At 45.5% G+C, this 27,617-nt stretch overlaps 1 protein-coding gene across 3 annotated transcripts in view; it reads left to right on the top strand.

Annotated features, from left to right (window-relative positions):
* DGKG (diacylglycerol kinase gamma) overlaps positions 1 to 27,617 on the top strand; it is a 155,564-nt gene that overhangs the window by 80,881 nt on the left and 47,066 nt on the right. For all 3 annotated transcript variants that reach the window (XM_041002737.1, XM_041002736.1, XM_041002735.1), the window contains one exon: positions 16,879 to 16,969. In XM_041002737.1, coding sequence (XP_040858671.1) covers positions 16,879 to 16,969 — 91 coding nt within the window. The remainder of the gene's footprint in view (positions 1 to 16,878; positions 16,970 to 27,617) is intronic.

Raw genomic sequence — 27,617 nt, 5'->3', positions numbered from 1 at the left:
ATAATTTGTTTAAGACCACACTACTAGTTAACATGGGAGCTGCTGTTTCAACATAGGTCTCCTAAACTTCCACCTGTCCCAATGCTCATTAATATCATCATTGTCACTCCCCAGGACACTTTCTTCCCCTCTGCCTATCCAGTGTGCTTTGCTAGGACCAAAAAGCCCCCAAGAGAGAGGCCAGAGAGGAGCCACAGAACTGAACTCATGAGAAAATTGCATAAACAAAAGCCATTTTTCCTGGAGAGAAACAGAAAATATGCCGGAAAATGGCCTCCGGAATGTGAAGGATTCACAACAGGAAATAGCGACCACACTGTCGCTCTTCCACTCCACTCAGTCCTGGAGTTGGAGGACATGCTTTGCACGGAGAGTTGTTTCCAGTGGGAAGAGAACTCTGGTAACAAGGCTGAGAAGTGTCACTGAGAGAAGCTGTGGAACCTTTTGCCAGAAACAGAAAGTTTCATCCATCATGGATGACAAACCTATCTTCCTCTCAGAACCTGGGGTCTGCTATGGCATGTACCAACCCTACGGTGTGCACGATAGACATGCTCTGCCTCTCATCCCCTAAAACTGACCAGATGTCCCCTCAAGGCCTCTTCCATCCCTTATTTTTCCTTCCCCATTCATGCCCCCCACTGTTTTCCACAGCCACGCTTTGCCCATGCTTTTCCCTCTGGGACCCACCCCACCTGGAGCCAAGGTCCTGCTCCTGCTACTACACAGATACCTGCCACTACCAGACTCCATGTCCCATTTCATAGACTTTAAGCTCCCTTGCTTTGCATTCAGGCCCTCTGCCTCAAGCACCAGTGCAGCCTTCTCCATCTTGCCCAGCCACAACCACCCATGCACCTGCTGTTGTGTCCATAGTTCCAGGGTCCAGAGTGATGTCTCTTCCTGTGGTCTGATCGCATCACTGTTTGGCCCATGGTCTTCGACAGTCCCTCCACAGCCTGTGGTATGACTCCACTTCTATACCCACTTTCCCTGGGAATCCAGCCATAAGGCTTTTGACACATTTTCTCCCGTTTTTATTTGTCCTCTGTAAGTCTCTTATCAGGAAGCTCAACTGCTCTCCTTCTGGCTTATGTAAAAGCTTCCCCACTCCAGGAAGGATCTGGGACTCTTTGGGGTCCATTGAACTGAAACCAGAAGGGCAGTCCTATGAATGTGCTTTCATCCAGGAAGTGTGTGTTGAACTAGGGCTGAGTAGAAAGATGAATTAGCATAGCACAGCCTCTTGCTTCCCAGGAGCTCCTGGGCTTAGCCCAGAAGATGAGTACATGCAGATATTATCATCACCTTTATCAGTGTCCCAGGGTGGCTGTAACAAATGACTGTCTGGGTGGCTGAAAACAACAAGCATTATTCTCCCACATTTGTTAGCTCCCTGGGGCTGGAAATTTGACAGCAAGGTGGTAGCAGTGTTGCTTTCTTCCCTAGTTCTAAGGGAAAATGTGTTCCGTGCTCCCACCCTCACCTGTGCTAGATGGCATTCCTTGACATTCTCTGAATTGCAGGTTCATCCTTCACTCCAATTTTGCTTCCCTTAATACAGAACATTTTATATGTTTCTCATAACTCTGTGTTCAAATTTTCTTCCCCTTATAGAGACACCTATCATTGATTGGGACCATCCTAAATACAGCATAACTTCATCTTAACTTGATGATATCTGAAAACATCATATTTTCAAATAAGCCCTCATTCACAGAGAGAGAGAAAGAGAGAGAGAGAAAGAGAGAGGGTAAGGACTTCAGAATATCTATTGAGTGGAGGGAGAGGACACAACTCAACCTACACCGATCAGTTCCCACAGGGAACTCTTCAAGGCTTCACTAAAGAAAGCATTTCAATATAATGTGATGAGCTTTATTTTAACAAGGTTGTTGTGGAAGCACCTCGATAAAGAAGTGGGAGATTTGGATTTCAAGTGAAACATTTGAGGGAGATCTTGAGCAAGAAATAGAAATCTACCAGCAGAAGATGAAAACTGGGAACATGTTAGGGGGTGGGAGGCAGGTGGGCGGTAGATGGGAGGTGTTTGGGAGGTAGGTAGGAAGCAGCTGAGAAGTAGGTGGGAGGTGAGTTGGAGGTAGTTTGGAGGGAGGTGGGAGGCAGCTTGGAGATAGGTGGGAGCTTGGAGATAGGTGGGAAGCAGCTAGGTGGTAGGTAGGAGGCAGCTGGGAGGCAAGTAGAAGGCAAGTGGGAGGCAGCTGAGAGGTAGGTGGGAGACAGATGGGAGGCTGCTACAGCCAGAGTATGGTGGTCTGTGCAAGTGTGTGTTCTTTCTCTTATAGGTAGATGAGTACACAGTGAGACTGCTCAGTCAGCAGCTATATTTTGAATGGCTCAAAGAAGGATGACTTCCCTTTAAAATTATTTCAGGGATCCTCAAAACATTGGAACCCTTAAATACAGAGCCTGACTGGAGTGTCACTATAGTGCAGGGTGTTGGATCAGTAGAGAGCCGGGAGGAGAGGGGGAAGAGGTAGCCTCCAGGAAGAAACAGAAAGGAGAGGTAGGTGAGAGACTGACAAGGGGAACCACCTCTGCCAGTTGAAGCCAGTTAGGGCATTTCATGGCTGGACATCAACCACACAGTTTTCCTACAAACCCTGCTCTTCAAAGCATGCTATTTGCTTGTAGAAGTAGAGATGCATATTGTAAAAGTCCATGTGTCATTCTCTTTTCTTTACCACCGTGATTTCAGGGCATCTCATGCAGAAGTCGGCTCAGATAACTTTTACATTTGGTTAAGCATGTTTTTGTTTGTGTTAAGATCCTTAGAAAAGACTGCCAGAATTTATCTGTACTGTGATTCACTAATTAGAACTCGGGAAGACTTTTGTATACGGGCATTCTTACGACACCAAAGAGTCCATCTTTATATTTAAAGCTGTTATGATTAGCATATTCATCCAGACATTTTAGAAACTATTCAGAATTACAATCCCTTTATTAATAAAAAAAAACATAAAAGCAATGTGAACTGATCACAACATAATGTTTTTAAAAGAACATGTCGTTTATATGGAAGACACTATAGGATCTCCAACTTACATGCATGATGTGGTGCTTATTGTCTGTGATCATGACAGCCTTTGTTTTGGGGTGGGCTTCAAATTTCAGATCCTGTCCCAGGGGAAACATCCCTTCCAGAAACATCCCTTGGTGGAGGGTCATCAAATTCCTTTGAAGCCAATATCTCTCCTTTGAAGATTGTTGGAGTGTTTGAATTTGAGTATGCATGTGTGAGGGGTTCGCCACTTCACATTTTACTAAGAAAACATTTCCCAATCTTCTAATGCTCTTCAATGAAAGAAGAGCTCTCCTTTTTCCAAGAATGTACTCATGCCCTCAAATTACCAAAGCATCAGGGACTTACGTAATCTCTGAATATTCATGTTTATTGAAACTAAACTCAGATTGGAATTCCTCACTGTCTAGTAACAAGACATTTTCTATTCTGTTGAATAGTCCCTTTAATCTTGAAAGTGGGCCATTTTGGAGAGCATTCCAAGGTGCCAATCAAGCTAAGCACTCTACCTTGCCTTTGAACTCTGTGAGCTGAAAGTGTGTCTGAACCTCCAGCTCTCAGTTACCACAGGGTTAGAGGTGGTGGGAAAAGCCTCTCTGGGACTCAAACTTAAAATCTCACTGTTAATCTTAGGGCAAATTTGACTGGCAGTGGTAACACCGCATTCTAATTAGTTAGATTTTCCCCTTCCTCTTCTGTTCCACTTTGTCCCGGAATTTAGGAAGGGAAATGGGTGGAGGATGCTTTCCATCAAGGTTTCTGAGATTTTCACAAGGCTGGAATGAAGCGAATGCAGAAGGTGGCCTCTGACTTGAACTGTTGGCTTGATTCATGATTTGTGCTTTTCATCTTTTTCTGCACTGAACGGTAGTAATGATCCTAAGGAAAAAGTGAGTTAGAAGACATGTGAAGGGCTGGATAGTCTGCTAACTGGAGAATTTCTCCCTTAATAATAAAATAAAAAATAGATAGGTTAACATTAAAATTTATAGTAATCTTGATTTACACAATTTAGAAAATCCAGGAGAAACATAAGCACGAGCTTCCAGTACTTTTCCAGTTGGATGTTCATTACTCAGTGCTCTATTACTTTGGAATAGATGATATACTGACCAGGTTATACGCTCCCAGCAGATCAATTGTAGGATTTTTCTCCCCCACAGGAGGTAGATTTGTGCGATATTTTATTTCTGTGAACATGATCTTTTCACATGCCAACAGCTTCAACTCTTGCCCTTGAAATCACACATATGTCAGGAGGACTTTGTCCAAAGGTGCCATTAGCTCAGAAGGGAAGAATCAATTTGGCAAGGAAATAGGGGAGATATTTTTGAGGTAGCTTCTAGGAGGAAACTACATGGTCTTTATGAAGGGTCATAAATCCAGATGCCTGCAGAGGCCAGGAAGTTCATGTAAATGAGAGAAGTGGATGGATGGGAGGTTTGGGGGAATAATAGAGACTCCAGCAAACTGGAAAGCATATGCCCTGTGAATAAGGATTCAGCCACCACTCAGATCCAACCAATTGTTGCCAGGTTGAAAAGCAACCTAAAATTAATAGATCTCATTTCTCCAGAGAAGCTGGGATCCAAGTGTGTAAAAGTTTCCAACTTTAAAAATCACTGTGCAAGCCAAGTGAACACATTCCCAGGCTCCATGTGACTCTTGGACTTCCAAGTTGTCATATTGATGTCCAGGAAATCTAACCTTAAGTATGTAATGGGGAAATTATTTTTCTTGCTTGAACTCATTCACAAGTTATTGATGCTGTAAATCTAAATGGTTTGCTAGCACAGAGCTGAATGAATGGGCTTGAGGACCAATTGACTTATGCTGGTCAAAGGTTCCTAGATTTATGAAAGAAATGATCCAGAAAAAAAAAAGCACTCATGGGGTCAAAGAGAACATAAAGAAAAGTCTGAATCTGATTTTAAATAGAATGTAAAAATTAAAAGGAAATCCACATTAGGGAAAAGCTGAAAACATGAGACCCTACCCAAGTTGTCTCTTTCCAGGATGTGTTAAAGTGAATTCTGCCAGATTTTAAGGGAAAATTTACAGAAAGACAGAGGACGGAAGGAAAACCCCAATCAATTAAAAAAAAAAAACTTGGGAAATTTCCAATTAGGCATACAGCTTTTTAAAATTAATTTACTTATTTGAAAGACAGAGTTACAGAGAGAGAGAGAAGAGATCCTGTATCAGCTGGTTCACTCCTCGAATGGCTGCAATGGCTGGAGCAGAACCGATCCAAAGCCACAAGTCAGGAGCTTCTTCCAGGTCTCCCACATAGGTACAGGGGCCCAAGGACTTAGACCACCTTTCACTGCTTTCCCAGGCACTTTAGCAGGAACTGAATCAGATGTAGAGCACATAGGACTTGAATTTAAGCCCATGGAACTTAACTTGAATTTAATCTACCATGTCATAGTGTCAGCCCTTAAACATATTTCCTATAGGATAAAGATAGAACAATAAATCCTCAGCAAGTACATGAAAAAAAAATGTATGTTATGGAAAAACGGCATGAATGAAAAATTTTGGCACTTATCTTTTCATTTTATTCTTTCACAAACTTTATAGGGCACTCCCAAATAGATAGAAGGCTGTGTAAAAGGAGCATAAAATGCTTTAGAGGAAAGTTGACATGTATGGGGAGCACAGAGCAGCTCCATAGCTCATCTCAGAACAACTGTGCTTCTGGAACGTGGATTTTCATGCTGGAATGAGAGACCCCTGGCAAGGAATTGGGAGCTTGTTACATAAACTAAGAGCAATATGTTTTGGCCAGAGACCCAAAGACAAGCAGGAGAGTTTTAAATGAGATTTAAGGAGGATGAAATAGAATGTTCAAACAAAACTTGAAAAACTCAGCCCATGGAGGGGCAGCAGGTGTGAGCTAGAAATAAAAGAAATGGCAAAGGGGGTGCCAAGCAATTCTCCCAAGGAGCTGGCAGAAAGGAACATCGGAGCCACACCTTTGGTTAGGCCGTGTTTGCCAGCTGCACAGTGAGGGGCAAACTGAATGAGTCATCTCCAACTAAGGGGGAGGCAAGCATAACCTTAGAGACAGCAGACAGAGAGCAGGCAGGCTGGAACACACAACTACAGCCCTAGGCTAGGCGGAGGTGACAAGTTCACATACGTCGCAGTCACTGAAATGGGTGTCAGGAGTGTGCACGCAAGTGGAAGTCAAAAGTGTTGGGGTGCAAGTAGAGAGAGCATATGGATGAGTCTTTCTGAAGGATGGAATAGAAACAGTTTGATGCCAGAGAGACTCTAGCTGATGCTTTCCTATTTAAGATGTTTTAAACTGGAACCAGCAGAAGATGGAGTAGGAAAAAGAGAGGGATATTTACTTAGGCACCTGCCCCATCTAATGAATTTTTGACTCACCTTACTGACAATTCCATGATTTGAAAAATAAAGGAAAGAGGAGGAAACTTACTCTGGAGGCGTCTAAGTGGTTGATGGACATGGAAGGTACGGGGTATAGGAGGGAGCAACTGGACCATCATAGAGAGAAGTACAAAGCTGACTCACGTGTGTGCCCTCAACTACCCTTCCTGCAGCTGGCACTTCTCACTTTCCCACTGACTTCTCCAGTTCTACCCTAATAAGAACTTTGGCCCAGATTTCAGAGTTGCTGCCAAGGACATATGGTTAAAGGGGCCTCCATGCTTCTCTTCCAGGAGCTTGAGGAAAGCAAAGATGCTCAATCCCAATTCAGCAGGAAAATAAACTATTCAATTTCAAGTTGGAACTCAGAATCTGTGAGTCCATGGAGCCAGCTTTATATGTGGCAATGGAGTTCTGTTTGAGTGGGTATTTTATAACCCAAATGCATGTCCTCAGTATTCCCAGGAATTCCTACAAGTCAGGTAATATTCTCATTCAACGAGGAAGGCACTAACACACAGAGATTAAAAATCTTGTCCAAGGTCATGTTACAGCAGCGGAAAGACTGAGGTGTTGTCTGAGCCCAGACCTGTCTTCCGTCTTATGAGAATTCTTTCAGCCCACCAAGCTGTCTCTAAAGCTACACAATATATTTTAGGTTATCTGATGGGTTAATCAGCTTTTATAGGTTACCCTAAGTATACAACCTCAACATCACCTCTAAGGGACAATGTACTGGGTAACAAATCACTGGCTTACCCATCTTGGGCTTATCCACAGAGCTGTGTAAGGGGACCTGTCACACCTCAGCCACTGTCCCAGGGGCAGAAAGGCTGGCTGTAGGAGAGGAAGGCAAGAGAAGAATCCTGCAGCCTGACCCTCTTGGGCTGCTGGCTAGCTTTGCCTTTGCCAAGGCACAACAATCTCAGACAGATTTACAAAATATGGTGGTATCCAATGGAGGAGGGCTCCCCTTGATGTGGGAGGTAGCTGGTGCAGGCTGGGCACCCATAAAGACTTGGGAGGTGGGTGAGTGGGAACTCAGATTGCTTCCAACAATTGAGAGCAGTTCAAGTGGGAGAGGAAGGGCCTCTCTAGACCCCACCTACTAATGAAAATCAGAAATTTGGGCCCTCCAGTACACTACTTAAGTTAAAAACTGCCTCCAAAGACTATTGAACTCCAACCTCAGTCAGTATCACCAGAAGGATTCTTTACAGGTATAATTTTCTGGGGGAGAAAGGGTTGCTCTGAAGCTGCCCAACCCTATGAGATTATTTTGTTTTGTCCTTTGTGTGGGGGAAGGGAGCTCTTGTCTCCTAGCAAGGCCAGGTACTGACTCACCTTGAGACTCAGGACTCCCAACAAGATGGGGCACAGCTGTACCCACCTCTGGTCTTTCCTGAGGGCTGCCCTCAAAGTCACAAGGACATGAAGTGACATTTGGATCACTGCAGCTGTGTTCCAGTCAGACTTCTGGGACCCCTGAGTAACCCTGGAGGGCAGAGAAATAGTGTGTGTGAGCACAGAGGGTGCTGTTATAATGAATTTCAGATGCCTTCTTGCTGGAGCCTGTGTGCGCATGCATGTCACTCTGTGTTGCATGGCAGGACAGAATTCTGTCATGTTTAGGACCTGCCCTTAGGAGTGAATACTGTCAGCTATCAGACCAAATATGGGAGAACTGATAGAAGGAGACTGCATCCAGCATCTGTAGACACAACGGTCTTGTACAGAAGATCACTCTTTAGAGAGAGCAGGTGCTTTGGAGTCCAGTGTATCTTTGACAGGATGGAGAGGCTGCTCTAACCATGAGGGTCATGGACTGTGGCCTTTGTTCCTTTGGGCAAAAGTGGAGACTACAGGCAAAAGGGGGATTCCAGGCACTAACCTCCTTTATATATACATTATGTACATTTCCATTGTTTCGAAGGGCAGACAGAGCCAGAGAGACACCGATTGTCCATTCACTGGCTTTGCTCAACAAATGCTTGCAACAGCTAGGGCTGAACGAGGCCAAACCCGTCAGCTGCTCCTTCCCAGGATGTACATTAACAAGAAAATAGAACCAGCGGTACAGTCAAGCCTTGAGCCTGGGCACGGTGATATGGACTGTGGGTGTCTCAAGCAGTAGTATAACTGCTGCCCCAAATGCCTGCCCCCAGACTACTGAGTTTCTAACAATAAAGATGAAAGCCCACCAACCAGAGCAGGCCATGCACACAACACATGCAGTGGATGTGAGCCAATGCAGCTCTCCTGCATGTCACTTGCTCTGCTGACTTTGGGGACTTTTCTCTCTCACATGCCTCTGTGTCATAGCAACGGGAGCCAGAGGAATGAAACAGTAAAGGATATGCTTGGAAATCTAGAGCTGGGGCATGCATTCCAGCTCTGAGCTCCCCAGCTGCATCAGCAAGAACTGATCTCAGTTTCTTTATATGTCCCAAGTGCAGGCTTTCATGCAGACATCCACCATCCAGACATGGTGGGCAGTAATAACTCGGTTGGCTACCATTTGCCATCAAGTGCATACCACTGCCCCTCTGCTCCAACTGTGGGTGATGCATTGAATAAGACTTTGTCAGCCAGAAGTTGTTCTAAGTAATAATTCATCTTTCTGGTTAAATTATTCAACATCCATTTGCCATTCAATCAGTGTCTCTGGTTACTAAGCAGTAGCCAATACTGATCTAATCCATTCCACACTAAAACAAACAAATAAACAAATACTAGTTAATCTATGCCATCATTATTATAATTAAATGCATGCACAACTACTATTGTGCATTAAGACATGTTGACACTATCTCATGGTTTCCAAGTACACCTTGGAAGCTATGAATTCTTGGCTAGGAATCTCCCAACCCTGAAGGCCCCTTAAATGAAAACAAGCTGTAATCTGCAGTTTTTCAGTTAACTCTTTACTCATGAAAATTGCTCAAGAAGTATCTTCATGGTTATTAGAAGGCATCCGTATTTGTCTATAGGATATGACACATCCTAGGCAAGTTTCTTGCTCTCTTATTTGCCTTATTGTTCCTTGAGTTCTCTTTCTGGTTCCCATGTTTTGATCCACTCTCTCCTGGTCTCTGGTTTCCAGTCCTCCTGTCATTCTCTCCCCCAGATTCTTTTGAGTGCTGTGAACACCCGTCTTGTCCCAAGTATGGAAATGAGCCAGGGAATACCTTGGCCCTTGAGGCTGGAATACACTGAGCCAACACAAATCTGTTGGCAGGAACAGCAAGCACAAGAGTCACATTCAGAGTACAAAAACAGCTATTTATAAAGCCTTCTTCCCCACTGCTGGGTGTTCACTTTCCCTTGAACCAAAGGGGCCACTGCTGCCTGTTAGAAAAGATTATTCCATCCACAGCTCCGTGTCTGAGAGTTACCAAGTGCCTATTCCCCTGAGCAGTGAGAACAGGGGACAGAATAAGGGGAGATTAGATGTGGTGACAAGTTCTTGGATGGGCCAAGGCAGCTGAGCATGCTGGTGACACAGATGGCCTCCGTAGCACCTGTGAAGTGACAATCATGGGCCCCTAGGGACTTCACACTCTGGCCTTAGAACTAAGTTCACCTGCCTTTGGTTTATTTTGTTTTTGTTTTTTTATGCATACTGTCAACTTTGGTCAATGCAATTACAACATTTTCAAGAGCATTTGGAACTCAAATAATGAAAAAATCCTGACAGGTGAAGTATCTTCAACATCACTGCCAACACTCATCATTTCCATTATAATTCAAGTCTATCTGCTTTTGCCCTGTGTTTGGTTGGGCTAGATTGTTCTTACCTTAACAAACTACTACTAGTTATCTTCAGAAGTAATGGCAGCAACACCACTGATAGCTTAAAAGAGGATATTAAGCTAGATGACTAGTTTTGTTATTATTAGAATGAACCTATGACAATTCATAATTAATGTACATGAATGGCCTGTTGGCTATGTATACTCATTCCATTTGTGTGAGTTTTGACCTATACAGTCATCTTCCATGTATGTGACTTCAAAACATGCACAGCTTTTTTTTCTTCTAGTCATTATTCTGTAAGCAATATAGCTGTAAGCAATATGGCATTTTTATGGAATTAGACATTACGAAAAATCTAGATATGAGTTCACGTGTATGGGAGGCTGCACACAGATTAGAAGAAATATAACACCATTTTATAGGAATATAAGGAGCTTGAGCATCCATGGAATGTGATATTGTCAGAGGTCCCGGGAGCAAACCTTCCTTGGATGTTGAAGATGATTGTTCAATGTTCTGTTAAAATCCTAATAGTCAGGAGATGATACATAAAATCCTATTCTGGATTCTTTTTCTAAAATGACTTTTCTGGAACACTCAAGCCCAAACTCCCTGAAGGCAGTGGTGGTGGAACACATAGGTCCTCCTACATGTCCTACATTGGGTGACCTGAAGTTGTTGACAGGACCCTAGGAATCAGCTTGTTAAACCTTCATTGTAAGATCAGAACACTAAGGCCTACAGGTCCCAAATGGCTCTTGGGGTGGTTCACTGTTCTGCATGAGAAGTGGAGTGGGAGAGCAGGCCCCTTGCCTTTTGGTCCAGCCTGGCCTCAGCACAGCTCCCAGCACTGTCCCATGGGCAGCATCTGTTCCACCAGCCCTCCAGCTTAATGCTGACAAACACAGAGGCCTAGCCAATTCTCTGAATCATGAACCCCTTGGGGAGCCTGATTATCAAAGTCCAAACCACAAAGAGGAATACCTTCACTTCAAGGGCTTCTATTTCTAGAAATCACTGGATTCTCTGTGTAGACTTCTAAGCCCACAGAAACGTTTTCATGTTTTGATGACTTCAAAAGTCCATTGCTCTTAAAACTTTCCTTGATACTCAGAAAAGGCCTCCAGAAGCATGGGGTGGCAGAGGGGCCAAGTTCATTGCCTCTGCCGCTAGCTTTGTTTCACTTGTAGGCATCTCTGACAACAGGCTCTTCATTGCTGCTGGACTGACAACGGATTCCAGCCCTAGATTGCTAGCATACACAAAAGAGCACTTTTAACTAGTCTTATTTGGCTCCATCTATCAAAAGAAGAGTTCGCTCACTGGTATGTAATCAGTGTTATTTTCTTTTTTTAATTTATTTTATTTTATTGCAAAGTCAGATATACAGAGAGCAGGAGAAACAGAGAGGAAGATCTTACATCTGATGATTCACTCCCCAAGTGACCTCAATGGCCAGAGCTGATCTGAAGCCAGGAACCAGAAGCCTCTTCCGGGTCTCCCACATGGGTGCAGGATCCCAAGGCTTTGGGCCATCCTCAACTGCTTTCTCAGGCCACAAGCAGGGAGATAAATGGGAAGTGGGGCCTCTAGGATTAGAACTAGTGCTCATATGAGATCTTGGTGCGTTTGAGGTGAGGACTTTAGCCACTAGGCCATCGTGCCAGGCCCAACTGTTATTTTTTTAGAGACCAGGAGTAGGAGAATTATAAAAGTCTAGAAATAAACCCCAGTCTATAATGGTTCTATGTACCTGAGGGTCCCTTGGGGACCAGATGAGCATCTTTGCCACAAGAATGGGTTCCTGGAGGAAAACTAGGACCTGACTAGGAACATAGGAGTCTCTCAGACCAGGAAGTCAGCCTTAGGGCAACTGGTTAAGAATTAGTCATCTCCAGCAGAAAGGGAATTATAAGAGGGAAAGAAATGGTAGCCAAAGAAAACTCAGGAAGAGAGGTGCAAGAAAAGTGTCCCAGCAATCAATAAAACCTTGTTTGTTCTATTTTCTTTGAAAACAAATTGGCCACTTGGAAAGGACCCCAATACTATTCCTGCAGTGGTTGGGGAATGAGTCCTCTAGTAATTGTGTCTCCTAGCAACATGGAAGAAGAGCCGTTGTGCCCTTACTAAGCATTAAACACCTGCTTGGTGCTTCGCCTCTGTCACACAAGCTTTATAAGTTTGTTGGGAAAGAGAATAATATGCCCACCTTATAGATGAAGAAACAAAACAAACTTCCAACAGCGCAGATCAGAAGTACAGTGGCTGGGAGACATCCTCAAAAGCAAGAAGTCCTCTAGGCTTTGTGGTCCATGGGAAGAGCAGAAGTTATGTGGGGTACTACTGCAGATTGTGGGGTGCTCCCTGCCTGGAGGCTTTATTAAAGGCTTTGAAAAGGTGGTGGTGGTGGTGGTGGTGGTGATGTGCTAATGAGGCAGAAGAGAACTCACCGAATTTCCTTATTTGTCACTATAGAACCTTGCCTGGTAGAGTTCTTCCGAGAATTGAGAGTTGGTGTGTGTGAAATGTTCAGTAGAGTGCAAAACAAGGCAATAGAGTGTAATCTTTTCTATCTAAAAAGTGCCCGAGTTAAAAGAAGAGAAATGGAAGCTTTTAGATTTCAGAAGCAGTCTCCTGGGGGGGTCAGAGGTTGAATTTTCATAAAGATATTAAAAGTAGGTAAAGCTCTGTGAGAACAGAGGTTCTGCCTGTCCTACTCATCACCTGTTTCTGGATTATATACCATACCTAGCCCAGAGTAAAGGGCAATCATTGTTCAATGGATGGATGAATGCATGGACGATGGGCCCAAAACAAAAGTGCTGCCATTTAGTGACAAAGAGGACAGTCCCTAAAGAACTGGTTCCTTCTCTGAAGAAGCCCCAACCTGCTATCTATCTATTATCTAAGAACATAGAGGGTCTTGATCCTGTCAATACCAACTCCTCAGTTCTAGTTTGTGAAAGCCCTTCTGCATCCTTCTTCCCAGCACTCCTTGTACTACTACTTTGTTCATGCCCTTGCAACTCTCTGCTGGATTTCCACACATATCCCCTTCCAAGCTACTCTGCACACCTGGGGTGGAATGGTCTTTAATACAAATCCCACTCAGTCACTACACCCACCACCTCCACCCTCACCCCTAGTTAAGGATGGTTCATGATGCCCTATATATCAAACCTATAGCTGTCATATCCCCAGCCTTCACAGGGTTGCTGGTGTTTGTGTCTCTAATCTTACCTGGCCAATCTCCACCTTGAGTTCTCTGTGATCCAGCAGTGCTTTGTTCTCTTGTCCCATGGCCTGGTGCTCATCCTCCACCTTCTCCATTTTTCCTTCCACAGTCTTCTGAACTTGACTGTGGCATCACTCCCCTGGACTGTTTTCCATAATCATGTTTAGTCCCACTAAGAATTGGGGGTCTCTCCTGCCACATAACCCAGTGTCCAATGCTGAGCCCACTACCCTGTGATCTGCTTCCAGGTCTGTTCTTAAAAGGTGCCTGGCTCATAAATTACTACATTTACTCTTTCTTTTACATAGCACATTCCCTCCACTCCTTGGCCCAATTATGGCTGGTTGAATTGATGCTATAAAGGTCTCACACCAAATATGCACTTTCTCAGAAACATATTCATGATCAACATCACATCTTTAGTGAATCTTATATCCAGACAAAAGGATTAGTCAAGGATTCAGGGACAGTGGGAAAATCTATTACATTAGACATGTGAGGAACATATATTTTTGGTAAAAAATCAAGACATATGATTTAACAAACACTATCACCTATTTCTTTTTGTTTAGGAAAATTATGTCTACAGTTAAACAACCCAGCCTATCATTTGTGCCTTATCAAATTATCCACACAGACCAACTCAAGACACTGAAATAATAATAGCTAATGAGTGAGTAGCAAACATTCTGGATGAGCCCAGGATGTATCAAGCATTATGTGAATCACTTTCCTATCATTTTGGGTCACTCCTCAACTGCCTTTGTATTATCTCCATTTTACAGATGAATAAACTGAGGCTTAAAAATATAGGTGACCAGAAAAAGATTGCATACTCCACTGTGGATAAGTAGTCCATTCAATCCTGCTAGTCATTCTATGACATTGACCTACCTATAACCTCTTAACCTTAATAGATCATCAGAAGAGCCACTTCTGGGCAAAAATAGCTATGGCTTCCGGAATTTTTATTAAAACTCTAAATCTCCTGGCAATAACTTTCAAACATGGTGATTCAGACCAGCAGTGGTATTTGAAAATGGAATCACATTGCACGCCTCCTGGCTACAGAGATGCTCTTGCTGCTGGAAAAGAATGTTCAACCTTAGCATTTGTTTTCGGAGCTTTTCCCTTCACTGGTGTTTTGCCATCACTGACGGTTGAAAGGCACTGCCTCTCCCTCCATCCTTTCTAGGGAATCTTCTCCTTCAAGTTTAACTGGCCCTGTCCGTGTATGTGGCTTTTCACTTCTCTAGAATGTAGAACAATGTTTCTCAAGATCCTGCCTATTGAACAGCTGACTAAGGACCAGCTGGACACTCATTAAAATGCACATCCGTGGGCCCCCTCCCACAGCTACACATGGAATTTCCCTGGAGCTCAGAGAGCAACATTTTAGTGTCTTTCCCAGGCATGTCTTAAGAATTCTAATGCTTGAGAACCACCGGCATAACCCCCAGAGCCTCAACAGCTTGTTAGAAAATGAAGACCCCTTAGGCCCCAACCTTGAACTTCTACGATCAGCGTCTGCATTTCAACACTCTCCCCATAGTCGTTTCTATAGCACGTTACTATGCATATTAGAGAACCGGTTACTGGCTTAGTGCATTGTTTCTGCTACATGACAATATGGCATAGAAACAAAAACACTTGTTTGGTGGCATTTCCTGGGAATACAGACTAAGAGTGCTTGCTGAGCTCAGCATGCACCATACCCCATATGCTCACGCTGAAGGTGAAGGAGGTTGAGCTCTCGGGTTTGTCTCTGCTACAGTAGTGATTGAGAAGCAGTGTTCTTCCTTTTTAAAAATTTTTTTTAATTTTGGATTTTTCAAAAAGATTTATTTCTTTATTTATGTGAAAGGCAGTCACAGAGAGAGAAGGAGAGACACAGAGAGAAAGATCTTCCCTCTGCTATTTTACTCCCAAAATGGCCAGGGCTAGGCAGCCAGGAGACCAGGACTTCTTTCAGGCTCCCACGTGGGTGCAGGGGCCTAGGGACTTGAGCCATCCTCCACTGCTTTCCCAGGAGCATTAGCAGGGAGCTCAGTCAGAAGTGGAGCAGCTGGGTACTTGAGCCAGTACCCATATGAGATGTCAGTACCACAGAGAGAGGTTCAGAATGCTACACTACAGCTCGAGCGGCTCAGAAGCAATGTTGTCTTTAAAGTACATCTTCTTTGGTCATGAGGCATAATTCCCTAGACCTTGCTTATTCACGTCCTTCATCATTTATCCTTAGAGTCAGGAAGGCCACTTTACATGCAGTGTGGGAACACAGGCTCACCTTCAAGTTCTTGGTAGGCTCTTGGAGGAATGCTGATAAAAGGGGCTTGTGTCTGTTGTTCTCAAGAACCATCTGCTAGAGCTAAGAAGAATTAGAAAGAAATAAGAGTAATCTTCCTTCTGAAGGATGATCTTTTCCCATTGGTCCGCAGATCTGAGGACAGAGGCTTAGCAGCACACAAGGTGGCATCCAGTCTCCGGAGTGCCAAAAAGAACATGATTTTATTAAATCCTTCCCTAGCAAAAATCTGTCAGTTTACACGCTGGACAGGTGTCCCTTTTCTTAGCCAGCCCCTGATAATGGGGTGACAGTTGGAGGCAAGGGATGGAATACCTTCTGAAGCACGTCCTGGTGTGACCATCTGATCACAGCTACCAGGTGTCAAGACATGCCAGATGACTTTGCAGAGCTCCTAGGTGCAGGGAGCTCCATTGGTTGATGTTGTTTTCTCCTAAAGAGATTGCTGGACATTTTTAATTTTCAAAATGGTGAACCCTTATTCTGAATGAGAAATTGTCATGCCTATTGCATGCCTTAAGCAAACAGTTGAGGGAGTAGATATGGTTATTGCTACCAAATGACTTAACCTTTCAACTTGGCTGCAAATCTGTATGTAATTCTCTCTACTCTGTTTCCACTTGTCAGAGAATAGGCAAGCAAAGCAGAACATATTTGGGGTGGCTTCACATGCAAGTGTCCCTGCTCTGTCCTCACACTGCATGCCCCTCACATCTCCACAGACCCTGTGGCCCTCTCTTCCCGCTCCTGCCAACAGAAGGCTCAGTCTGAAGCCCCTTTGGACAGTGACCAGAACACACTGGCCTTTGCCACCTCTGGTTGATTTTTCATGGGACTCTTCTTGGGGCAGAAGCAAGCAGGCCTTCCACTCTAGCCAGGAAGCTCAGAGAGCCATTAGCAGCTCACCTCAATTTGTCATATGTAAGAAACAAATGGATTTTCCTTAAGTTTTCTACACAGAAACAGGTGGTAAAAATGTTCAGTCCCCTATTCATTGGATGGACAAGTACCAAGTACTAAAAATGTGAGACTGGAGGGTTGCTGAGCGCTTAAGTCTCCCAGTCCAAACAACATAGCTATTTTACATAACCAAGCCAAGGAGAGGTGATTGAGACAACTCTTTGTTTCATGGTACAGGATGAAGAACAAGCTGTGGTACTTTGAGTTCGGCACCTCAGAGACTTTTGCGGCCACCTGCAAGAAACTCCATGACCACATAGAGTTGGAGGTAAGTTTCCAAGGGGCTGGGGAAGGCTTGCTGAACCTTGGTCCTGCTCCTGGGCTGTCACACACCCCCTCAGGACATGTCCTTTGGGATCCTGACATGTCGATCCAGAGTGAGGAGTGTTTGCTGTGCCTCCAGTGGCAAGACCTGCCTCTCTGGGCCTGGCCTTGGGGCCTCTGGGACCCAGTGTACCCAGAATCATAGTTCATCCCAACCCTTAGCCTTCCTTCCACTGTGCCCTAACTACTCCCTCTTTCCAAAAGGGTAAAGACTTAGTTGTCACTAACACAGGGAGAAGGGACAGAGGCAATGATCCAGCATGGTAGACAACTGGGCACTGCTAGCCACAGAGGATCAGGGCTCAGGGCCTGGAGGTTGAGGCCAGAGGTGCCCTGGTACCCCCAGCTGACCCACTTTGGTGTTCACAGCTGCTTCCAAGGAGCTGACTCTGGTACCTCTGGGGACATAACCTGTGTGGTCCCAGAGGTCCCAGGTCCACATGCTGCCTGCCAGCATCCCAAATCTGTGGTAGACTTGTAGCAAAGAGCCCTGCATGTTCGTGTTGAACTGGAACCCCTGGATCACAGAGCTTTCTAGGCATGTGCAACAACAGCCTGACTGGAGCAGCTTTGCCTGAGGGTACCTGTTCCCTGGGTGATGAGCAGCAAGCTCCTGGATCCTTCGCCCACTTCAATGTGCTGTTCTCTTGAAGCGCTCTCCTATTGACCAGGAGGCCAAGTCCTCCTGAGAGCACAGACTTTTCTGCAGCCCCAGAGTTCTCAGTTCCCAACCTCTGGGGAACTTAGGCCTTGTGGCTGGTGTACTGTTTTGTTTTGTTTTTTGTTTTTTTTTTCCCCCCAAGAGAAACACAAATGAAAGAGACAGCTGGATTGTTGGACCTGAATGGTCTCAAAGCATCCATTAGTGGCGCATAGGGAACGGGCAGCCCAAGGAGAAGTGTTTGGCTTGCTGTGGCAGAGGGAGAGCCGGACCACACCCTGCTGCTCCTAAGCTTGCACAGCCTGGCTGCAGCAATGCCTGCTCTTGCCTGGAGGGAGTTTTCACAAACAAAACACCCAGCCAGCGGTTCTGTGCGGCTGTTAGGTTTGACTCATCTCCCTGCCTCTCTTCTCTGGTTGCTGGGATACTGACACCAGAATGGGAGGTGCTGAGCTCTGAGTCCCACCAAACCCCTGAACTTGAGACCAGCTCATCCAGCAGGCAGAGAGCCCCAGCGGCCAGGGCCGTGTGTCCCTGAATGCTGTGGGACTGTGACCACCCATATCTGGGAGAGACCAAAGCACCAGCTCTCCTCTGCTTACCCCACATGCATACCGCCAGGAGAGAGAGGCCTTGGCAGGGCTCTGAACATGGCAAGCACAGTTCTGTGTGCATTTTTTGTTGCTGGCACGATCGTCCAGTGGGGTCTCTTTAAATATACCACCAGTGAGGGACAGCCCTGGCCTAACCATGGCCAGCTGCAGGCTCACAGCGACTGCTTGTTCTCCCTGCAGCTGGCCTTGAAATGGTGCCCAGAACACAGCCAGCCGTTCAGCTCCCCTGCCTCTCCGGCCCGCCCTCCCGGCTCCAGGCCCAGCTGACTGTGCCCCCACGGACGCCTCTGGGTCCAAGACACTGCAGCTCTTCCTCAGTTAGCAGAGGGGGCTGGGAGCCTCACTGGGGGCCTACAGGGAGTGGGTGGGGGTGGTTCACTCTGGGAGCCTTCAAAGCACTTCCTGTTTTCCTTATCTTCCCCATAATGAGTCTTTTTAGCATGTATTCATGAGGGCAAGAAGAGAAGGGTGGGTAAGGGGTGATGGTGTCACATGGCCAGCAGCTCTGACAAGCCAACAGTTTCTGCATTCAGAGAATAGCAGGAGATGGGCCTGGACGTGTTGTGATCTAGAAAGGGGCCGGGTGTGACGTGTGACAGGTGCAAAACAAGATGAGAGCATGCGGGCTTCCAGGATGAGCAGGTAAGAAAAAATTAGGTGAGGTGACCTCAGAGTGGTCACTGAACACAACAGCCCAGGCCTGTGAGGTCAACAGGCCACTTGATCAGTCAAGGTCAGGATCCTAACAATAACCTCTTGTAGGCCTTTACACATTGAATCCCTACCACTGCAAACTAAGCAGGCCAAGGATTATAAACCCAATTTTATGAAAGAGCAAGCCGGGGCACAGTGGTGTAGCAGGGTAAACAGAAGGGAGTGAAAAGTTTTAAAAGGAGCAGGAAAAAGTCATGCCCTTATGCCCTCATTTGTGGCAGGGCCCCATGAGGCAAGCCAGAGCCCATTCTTCCAGCGGGGTTTAGACCCATTAAATCAGTCAACCAAGACTTTCTTGCTGGAAACTGGCAAGAGGGAGGAGTTCGTGTTGTTGGAAGTGAGTTTAGCTTGGAACCCAATAAACACAAATTGACCCAGCAAGGGCTAGAAACTCAGTAAATCCGTCAGTACTGATGCATCGTGTCTTCCTCCTTTGTGGAGCCTGGGATCTTTTGATTAGTTCCTGTTGTAGGCAGCTGGCAGCTCTGCAGAGAAAAGCTTCACCAAGAGCAGAAACTCGCTGAAAGAAGAGAACAGAGTCAGGCTAGAGAGTCAGGGAGAGGGTCGTGAAAATTACCCTCATGTTTACAGAGTTTTCTCACACAGCAGTTCCCTTTATTTTGGCAGGAAAACACGAACACCCTCACTTGATGGAGGAAGGAACTAAGGCAGAGAGGGTTGGCAGCCTGACAAAAGGGACAGCAACTGAACCCACCTCCACCTCTCTGATTGCTTGGTCTAGGCTGGTCTGGTCCATTCTAAACTTTTCTTTTTGTCATTGGCAAAAAGTTGGGTGTAGAAACTTAAGAGTACCAATGGGATTTTGCAGGGAATCCATCCACATGGGCTGCAGACTCTTTCTCTGAGGCTCATGGAGAAGGAATAGGAGGCTTGGGCCTACCCCTGAAATAGAGCTATAGCCCAGCTAACAAGACAGAATGTTCACAGAACACACAAGGACTGGCTGACACAGTACCCACCGAACCAGGGCTTAGGGAACTAGACCCATAAAGTCCTGGGGAGAGCCACGTGTGTTGTGTCACTCTACTTTTTGCTTTGAGGGTCCAGTGACTCCGGGCAAAGGGAAACTTAAGTTATACAAGCTCACCAGCTTATCCTCCATGCCAGGGCTGCTAAGGAAAGGGCCCCGGTTGGGATGCGCAAGGCCTGAGGCTTAGCCTCGTCCTATACTAAGGTTAAGTAGCTTGCTGAAGTTTCTCTCTGTGCCTCAGTATTCTCATCAACCAGACCAGGTGGGGGGGGGGGATGGGGGAGGGTTGGCCTACATCCCACCTACCTCCCGAGGCTATCAGCCATAGCACAGTTGTCAGGGTTGGCATCATTTTGCTGTTTGAATATAACTGGCAGTGCTGCCGAGAGTACCTTGGAATCTGCAAAGCAGGTGTCAAATCACCTCTTCCAAAAGCAGGACAGAAGCTAAGAGAGTCCACAGTCTGCGAGTGGTCAGGTGTCAAGTCCAGATTTTCTGGAAACTCGAGTGTTTCAGGGCCAGTGTTGGGCCTCAAAAAGCTCAACCCAGAGCAGAGAAGCTCAACCAGGTGAGGGACATATCTGATCTGCCCTTTACCGATGTTTTTAATGATATCTCAGAAATATGAAAAAGCAGCCATGAGATGTTTCCCTTGATCAATACGGGAGCATAAAGCAAAATATGGAAATGCTCGCCCTCAGTGTCCTCCATGGGAACAGAGAGGAAGCCCTGCAAATGCAGCGCCGTGCCTGGGACCTGGGCACTCAGCAAATTGTGGTAAATCCTTGTTAAGAAGCCGGCAGTGTGCCACTAGCGGCACTCCACCAACTGCCACCCACTCTGTTCCAAAGCTGTCCCTCAGGGTGCTCCCCATGCCTCTCCACTTTGCAGTAAGGCTAGCCTGATTTCACCTGAATAAACAGGTGAGTCACCTCCCCCACCCCCAGCCCAGAATAGCCTTGCAAAAGGTTTCTGGATGTGCTTGGAGTTAGCTGGAACAAACCAGGCAGGCTTCAACTAGAGCATTTACTTTGCATTCCGTGGAAAATGTTTCATTTTTTACTGGCTAAAAATAAGAATTCCCCAAATCCCTTGATATTTAATCTAATCTTGAAACAGTGTATAGTAGTCTGTTTTCCATTGCCGGTAGTACAGCCTGGGTGAGTTATCAAGGAAGGAGGTTTATTTTGGCTTATGGTGCTGGAGGTGCAAGGTCGAAGGGCCACACCTGGTGATGGCCTTCTTGATCCCCCAGGTAGCTCAGCTGTCACGTGGCCAAAGACAGAGAATCCATGTGTGTGTCTTTCTGTTCTTTCTCTTCTTAGAAAGATATCAGGACTCAGCCAGGGTTCTCCAGGCTAGTGACTGAACCCCAGTTATATCCTAGCCCAGTTAAGTCTCTACCCAACTTAATACCTCTTGGTGGGGATTCAATGCCAACACATGAACTATTGAGGGACACACTAAAATGTCATCCAAGCCATAGCACAATGTCCACAAGAGAGGACTATTCACCTGCTTTAATGGGACCCTGGGCAGAGGGGAACGAAGGTCCAAACCTGAATGCCACTCCAAAAAGATGTGTCATCAGAGTCTTTGAGAATCAGTGCACATCAGTCACCCTATTTAACTGTATATAAACACACACACATACACATCTTGAGAACAGTTACTCAGAATTGATATTTGTCTCAGGCTCTTCAAAAACTTAATTGGGGGAATCAAATCTAACAGTAAAACTGGAGTCCCCCATGGTCGCTTGCTACCTACCATGCACTTACCTTGGACACTCACCCTGGCATCCTCAGGCCATCTCACGATGCTATTGATGGAACTGGTCTATGGCTTTGCGCTGCCCTAGAGTGTCTGTAAGGGGGCACCCATAGATGCTGCTGCTGCTGCTGCTGGAGGCCTAGGTGGCACACAGCATTTTGGGGGGTAGTTTGTATGTTCACAGCAACCCGAGAGTACATTTACAAACTGTGAGATCCAGTAGGTTCTTCTCAACTACGTCTGCAGAAATGTCTGCCCCTGAGCATGGAACTACAGAAAAACATTTTTATTACAACAAAATGGAACCAACTTCAACGACTATGTTCTTCTAATTCTTTAAAGGACAATGGGAATGAATCCATTAAATTCCACTGGAGTATACATTTTAAGCTCATTAATTTTATACTATGTGAATTCCACCTTTATATTTACAGCATTTATTTTGGAAGGGGATTATAATACTTGCAATATTGTAGCTCATACCATGATATACATAGGTCCTGCCTATAAGAATACTAAATTCTAAAGCCAACATTGATCACACCCAAGTATCAAGAAGCTTCTGAAATAGTAAGTCTTACTACTGTAACATTCACCAGATACTTTTAGCTACTCCAATCCAATACAGGACCATTACTTTTCTTTATTACTTATTTGTTTGATTTTGAACAACAGATTTACAGCAATACAGGTAGCAGTAGAAAAGAGAAAGAGAGAGAGAGAATCAACAATGGTTCACTCTCTAGGTAGCCACTGCCAGCTCCAGGCCAGGCCAAAGCAAGGAGCCAGGAGTTTCATTTGGGTCTCACATTTGAGTGACAGGGGCCCAAACACTTGCACCACCTTCAACTGCTTTTTCTAGCAGGGAGCTGGTTTGAAAGTGGAGCAGCTAGGATTTGAACCAGTGCCCATGTGGGATGCCGGTGTCACATGCAGCAGCTTTATCCACTGCCTTTCAACTCTGGTCCTGTCATTCATTTTCAAAAGACAATTCTCAAGACCAGGTTAAGCAGCTTGATCAGGTTTCCCTAGCCGGTTTGTACCAGAAGAGAACTCCAAATTGCTCCAAATTGGAGCATTCTCTTCTGCCTGGGCATGGACCTGTTGCACACTTTTATATTAGAGGAGAAAAGAGATGGCCACGCCTTGCTCTCTTCCGACCTGATCTGAAACCTTCTTCTCAGCTTGGCAGGAAGAGACTTTGAGGGTTTGGAGAAGGGAAGGTGAGACCTGGCCACATACACAGCCCATTCACCAAGCCACAAAGGTGAAATGGAACAGACTCAAAAGGAGAGGAAACCAGAGAAGAGCATTAGAAGAGGTTTTCAGTTCTTGGGAAATGAAAGTGGCAACCTGATTATGCATGAAACCCTAGAGTAAGGCTTGACCAGTCCACAGAGCAGGATTCTCTATGTCTAGTCCGTATCCTTTGTCTGCCCAGGACTTCCAGGGCAGTCCTGGCAGGCAGACCATCTGGAGCAGCCATTGCTGCCACATCAGCCAATCAGTTCTTAACAGTCCCGATGCCCTACCTCAGTTACTTCCTGATCCCTCCTAATACTTCTGCTAAACTCTTTATTACGAGAGCAGTTCAGGGTAGAACATTTTAACACTGAGAGAGGCCAAAAGGTAACCCGCCTTCTAAGCAATCAGGGTTCAACACCAAGACAACGTTGGCCTCGTTCTAATCTTGTAATAATACCAGCATCGAGCTTACCAGGGACTTCTCTCATTCCTTGGCTCTGTGAGATCTTTATCCCATTTTTAAGTGCACCTGCACTGTCCCCATCTTTCTGCCTCCCCTGAACCCTGAGCAGATGCTTAGAAACACCCAGCTGACTGAAGACAAGTTGTTTCTTCCCACTCTCCCTGATAAAATCTCATTGTCTGTCTGCATTTCAGCTATGGAACTTTCTGTCTTCACCGACCCTCGGTTACACTGCTTACAAATGAGTTCACATCAACCCTCTCTCCATTCCTGTGCTTTTATTTTCCTGTCCTTTCTCAGTTCCATTGTTCCCCATGAATTGCTTTGATTTCCCTTTGTTTTCAGACTCGTGGCTATCTGTATCCTGTGTCTTCTGAGAACTCAGGGGATAACTTTTGAAAATTAACTCTCATAGTTTCACTGTCACACAACAGCTGTGTAGTTCACAGTATGTTGGATAGACTTGGCCAGGAACAACCGAAGCCTGTGTGAGGGTCATGAGACCCAGTGTGTGGGCTTAGGAGTTCCCCTACAACAGGCTTCTCCCAGATCCTCTCAGTTAACCTCTGCCCCTGAGATCTTAACCTTTCTACCCCAAAAGATCTCTTAGTAAAAGAGTAACTGCCCCCAGCAATTGCTAACAAACAAATGTATCTTTTAAGTCAAAACCAACCTTAAGGCTCCCATTTCATTGCTCGTGGGCTTTTAGACTAACATTTAAAAGAATTCCTGATTTTCGTCATCCCAGGAGAACCTCAAGGAAGAGAAACATTCCAATTTTTCTCTTCTACAGATGGGTTATGAAACAGAGAATATTGTAAACAAATCTGTGGCTACAGTGGATGGGTCTTAGGTTTTCTGACTCAAGCTGGAGATCATAAACTCGTTGATCCTAGTCATGAATAGCAAAGAATTAAGAACCTAGAAGGACTGACAGTTGGGGGAAAGATGTCATCTCTAAGAAGGGATTGGATAAGCAACTCCATGTACATATTCATGTTGTAGCTCAAGTTTATTAAGATCAACAAATTAAAAGCAATAACAGTCATTCAGTAAGCATACCACATGGCAAGCTCTGACCTCGTGTTTTTTAAAACTGTCATATTTAATGCTCACAGCAAGTCTGTAGGGCATGCATTATTCCCATTATTTGTGCTATTTTATTATGTGTCCACTAAAAAGAAGTAAGGACTCCCAGATTAGAAGAGTTTCATCCTCCATGTGTAACCCAGGCTGATCTGTGCCCCACAGTGCCAAGGGAACCCAGCAGGAGGTGGTCTCTGAATCACACTTCTGTATTCCACTGACCATGAGTGTCATGGAGTTGATAATGAGCTTCCCATTCAGGACTTGGCATGTCTATTGGACGGTGAGGTTTCTGAAGCAAGGACTTGATCTTATCCGTTCTGTAGCCCCAGGCCTCCGTCAGTACCTGTAATGAAGTAATTCCCCAGTGGCTATTCTTGGATTGTAAAGTTGAACCAAAGCGTGTGAAAAAAAATCTCTTAATTATAGTGTGCACATTAATAGAAATGATCTCTTGGCCAACCTCAAGTCACATCTTTTTGCTAGAAGCCACAAAAATAAAAGAAGTCTACCCTACTTGGTTTGGAGCACAAAGGGAAGCATGGAAAAGCTGGCAGCTGGGCACCGAGGCCTTCTCCTCACTGTGCCTTGAGTGGGAAGGCCCTCCTACGCCAGTCTCTGAGCTATTGCTGGGATCTGTGAAAGGAGCTGAGGGTCTGGGACAACTGTGAACCAGGACAGGAAATGCCAAGGTTTTCCCACCTCTTTCCCACTGAACAGAGTTAAAGACAGTGAGTGGGCAGAGCCCATATGGCATTGAAGGTGCCAGGCAGCTGTGGCATCAGAAAAAGGGGTGTCCATGCAAGACCCTTTCTCATGGCCCAGAAGTCCATTTGCCCTCAGAGCCTTGCTGGTCCCTGCTCTGGAAGGTGCATCCACCGTGGGTGAGTCTGCTGCCCAGGCAGCAGCAAAGCCTGTTCATCTGCATCCAGCATAAGAATGCCTTACCACATCAGGTTGTTTTTAAACACAGAGAAGGTGGAGCAGCAGGGAGGAAGCAGCTTTGCTCTTGTACAGCTCCAAGGCAAGCCACCAGTGTGAGCTTTGAGAAACAGCAGTGTTGTTTTGGAAACTGGCACCCAGTGCAGGCTCACTCCTGGAAATGAACTTGGACCTCCCCTCTTCCCCCAGCTGCAATGTTCTACTTCCAGCCTCCCTGCCAACATCCCCTTCCAGCTGCCCCTCTCAAAGGCACCATTGTACCCGCCTGGCACAGCAACAGAGGAGGGCTAAAAAGGAAGAAAACATTTTCTGCCCATGGGATGTTCTTCAGCAGGTTGTGTGTACATGGCCTCAATGCCGCATTCCTGAAGCCCACACAAACCCGCCAGTGCTCTGTCATCCCTGTTACAGATGGCAGCCGCTTTCCAGTCTAACTGGGCCACCACAGCTCACTGTCAGGGAACACGGAGCATGCAGCTGGGCGGACAAGGCTGGGTAGAAGGAGGTGACGGCTGACACTTTTTCAGCATGGTGCACACACATCTGTCAAAGCCAATTTCTGAACTCACAGTCTCTGACCTGGTAGGGGATTTTGTCCCACTTTACCCCACAACAAAAAATTCCTTTTAGTACATCCTGAGAAGTGGGCACCCAGTCTCATGCATACTCTAAGGTTAGGAAAATTATTGCTTTTCCAGAAGCCTGTTCCATTGCCAGACAACTGTGACTTTCAAAGTTTTTCATGATATTGAGCAAGAATTGTGTGCCTCGGTACTCATCACCTGCCCTTCTAGTCAAACACCTAACATAATACTTGCAACAAAATGAGTGCACAGTCAGTGTTTATGGGGTGCTTAACTTGTTTCCTCATCCACAGGGGTGGTTTTCATGTGCCTCCTCACCTCTCTCCTGACAGCTCTTGGTAGAGCTTGACACCTGTCTTCTGCAGTGTCTCCCGATACTCTTCAGCAAGCGACACATCCCCAGCCCCTCAGCTGCCCCCTGTAACAACCCCCTGGTCACTTTGTTCTCTCCAGACTCTGTATTTTCCATTATCTCCCTTAAAATGGAAAAAGTCAGTTTCTGGTGTATAACACTCCAAATATGACATTTTAGGTAACAAAAGCACAAGATGAACATGTGTCTGGCACGTGTTCTCTAAGCTGGACTAGTTCCTAGATCCTCTTGCTTGCATTCCATACAAGGAAGCTGCAGTTTATGAAGACTGGCAATCAATCTTGATAAATTTGAAAAAGAACAAATCTCCCTTAATTTCAGAGTCCAATGTTTCTTCCTCTGTACAAATGAGGATCCCAAAACACACGAAATGCCTGGTTCATAGCAGCTAGTCAGCACATTGCATGTATTAACATTATATAATGTGATGTGCCTGTTAATAATGTTATCTAACTGCCCACGGTACATGTCAGCTTCTAAAATAACATAAACCATCCCTTGCAGGTGCAGGAAAAGCCACTGTCCTGCAAGGGTTAGTTTTTCTGTGTAGATAGATCTCCACTGTCTTTCCAATAATGCTGTCATCACTCATCGGTACCACTCGATGTATTGCCTTCTCTTCCTTCACAATAGGTATCAGATTATTAACACTAAAAGCATTCTGTCTGCTTCTTCTCTAGGGAGAACAGATATCATTGTTTGCCCTGGCTTTTTTTCCTTTCACTCCCAATAAATTTTTCCATGCTGGCCCTATGTAGGGCCCTGCAGATATGAAGACATCCACTTCCTTTGCTGTCTTGTTGCCTCTGGCCTGAGGTGTGCAAGCACCAGCTTGCTTAATGGGCGTAGTTCTTCCCAACCGTGTCTGCAGGGATGCCAAGGCAGTAGCTTCCCATTGGCGATCATGGGAGGACATACACCATGGAGAACAACAATCGGGGTTGTTTTTTTATTTATTTATTTTCCTGGAGAATCTTCTGCTAAACATCTAGCATTGGCCCTCTGTGTATCCTGAAAACAGGCACTGTGTCCTAACTAAGATTCAACTCAGAATAAGTAGAGTCACAACATTCTTGTTGAACAAATGAGTGGTTTTGTTCTCTGTCTCTTCTTCTTTCTCTAATGGAATTCTTTGGTTAGTTTAAT

The sequence above is a fragment of the Ochotona curzoniae genome, unplaced genomic scaffold (genome assembly GCF_017591425.1).
Source record: "Ochotona curzoniae isolate NIBS_2020 unplaced genomic scaffold, NIBS_Ocur_1.0 scaffold_2587, whole genome shotgun sequence".
Lineage (NCBI taxonomy): Eukaryota > Metazoa > Chordata > Mammalia > Lagomorpha > Ochotonidae > Ochotona > Ochotona curzoniae.
This window is presented reverse-complemented; position numbering and strand designations above follow the sequence as displayed.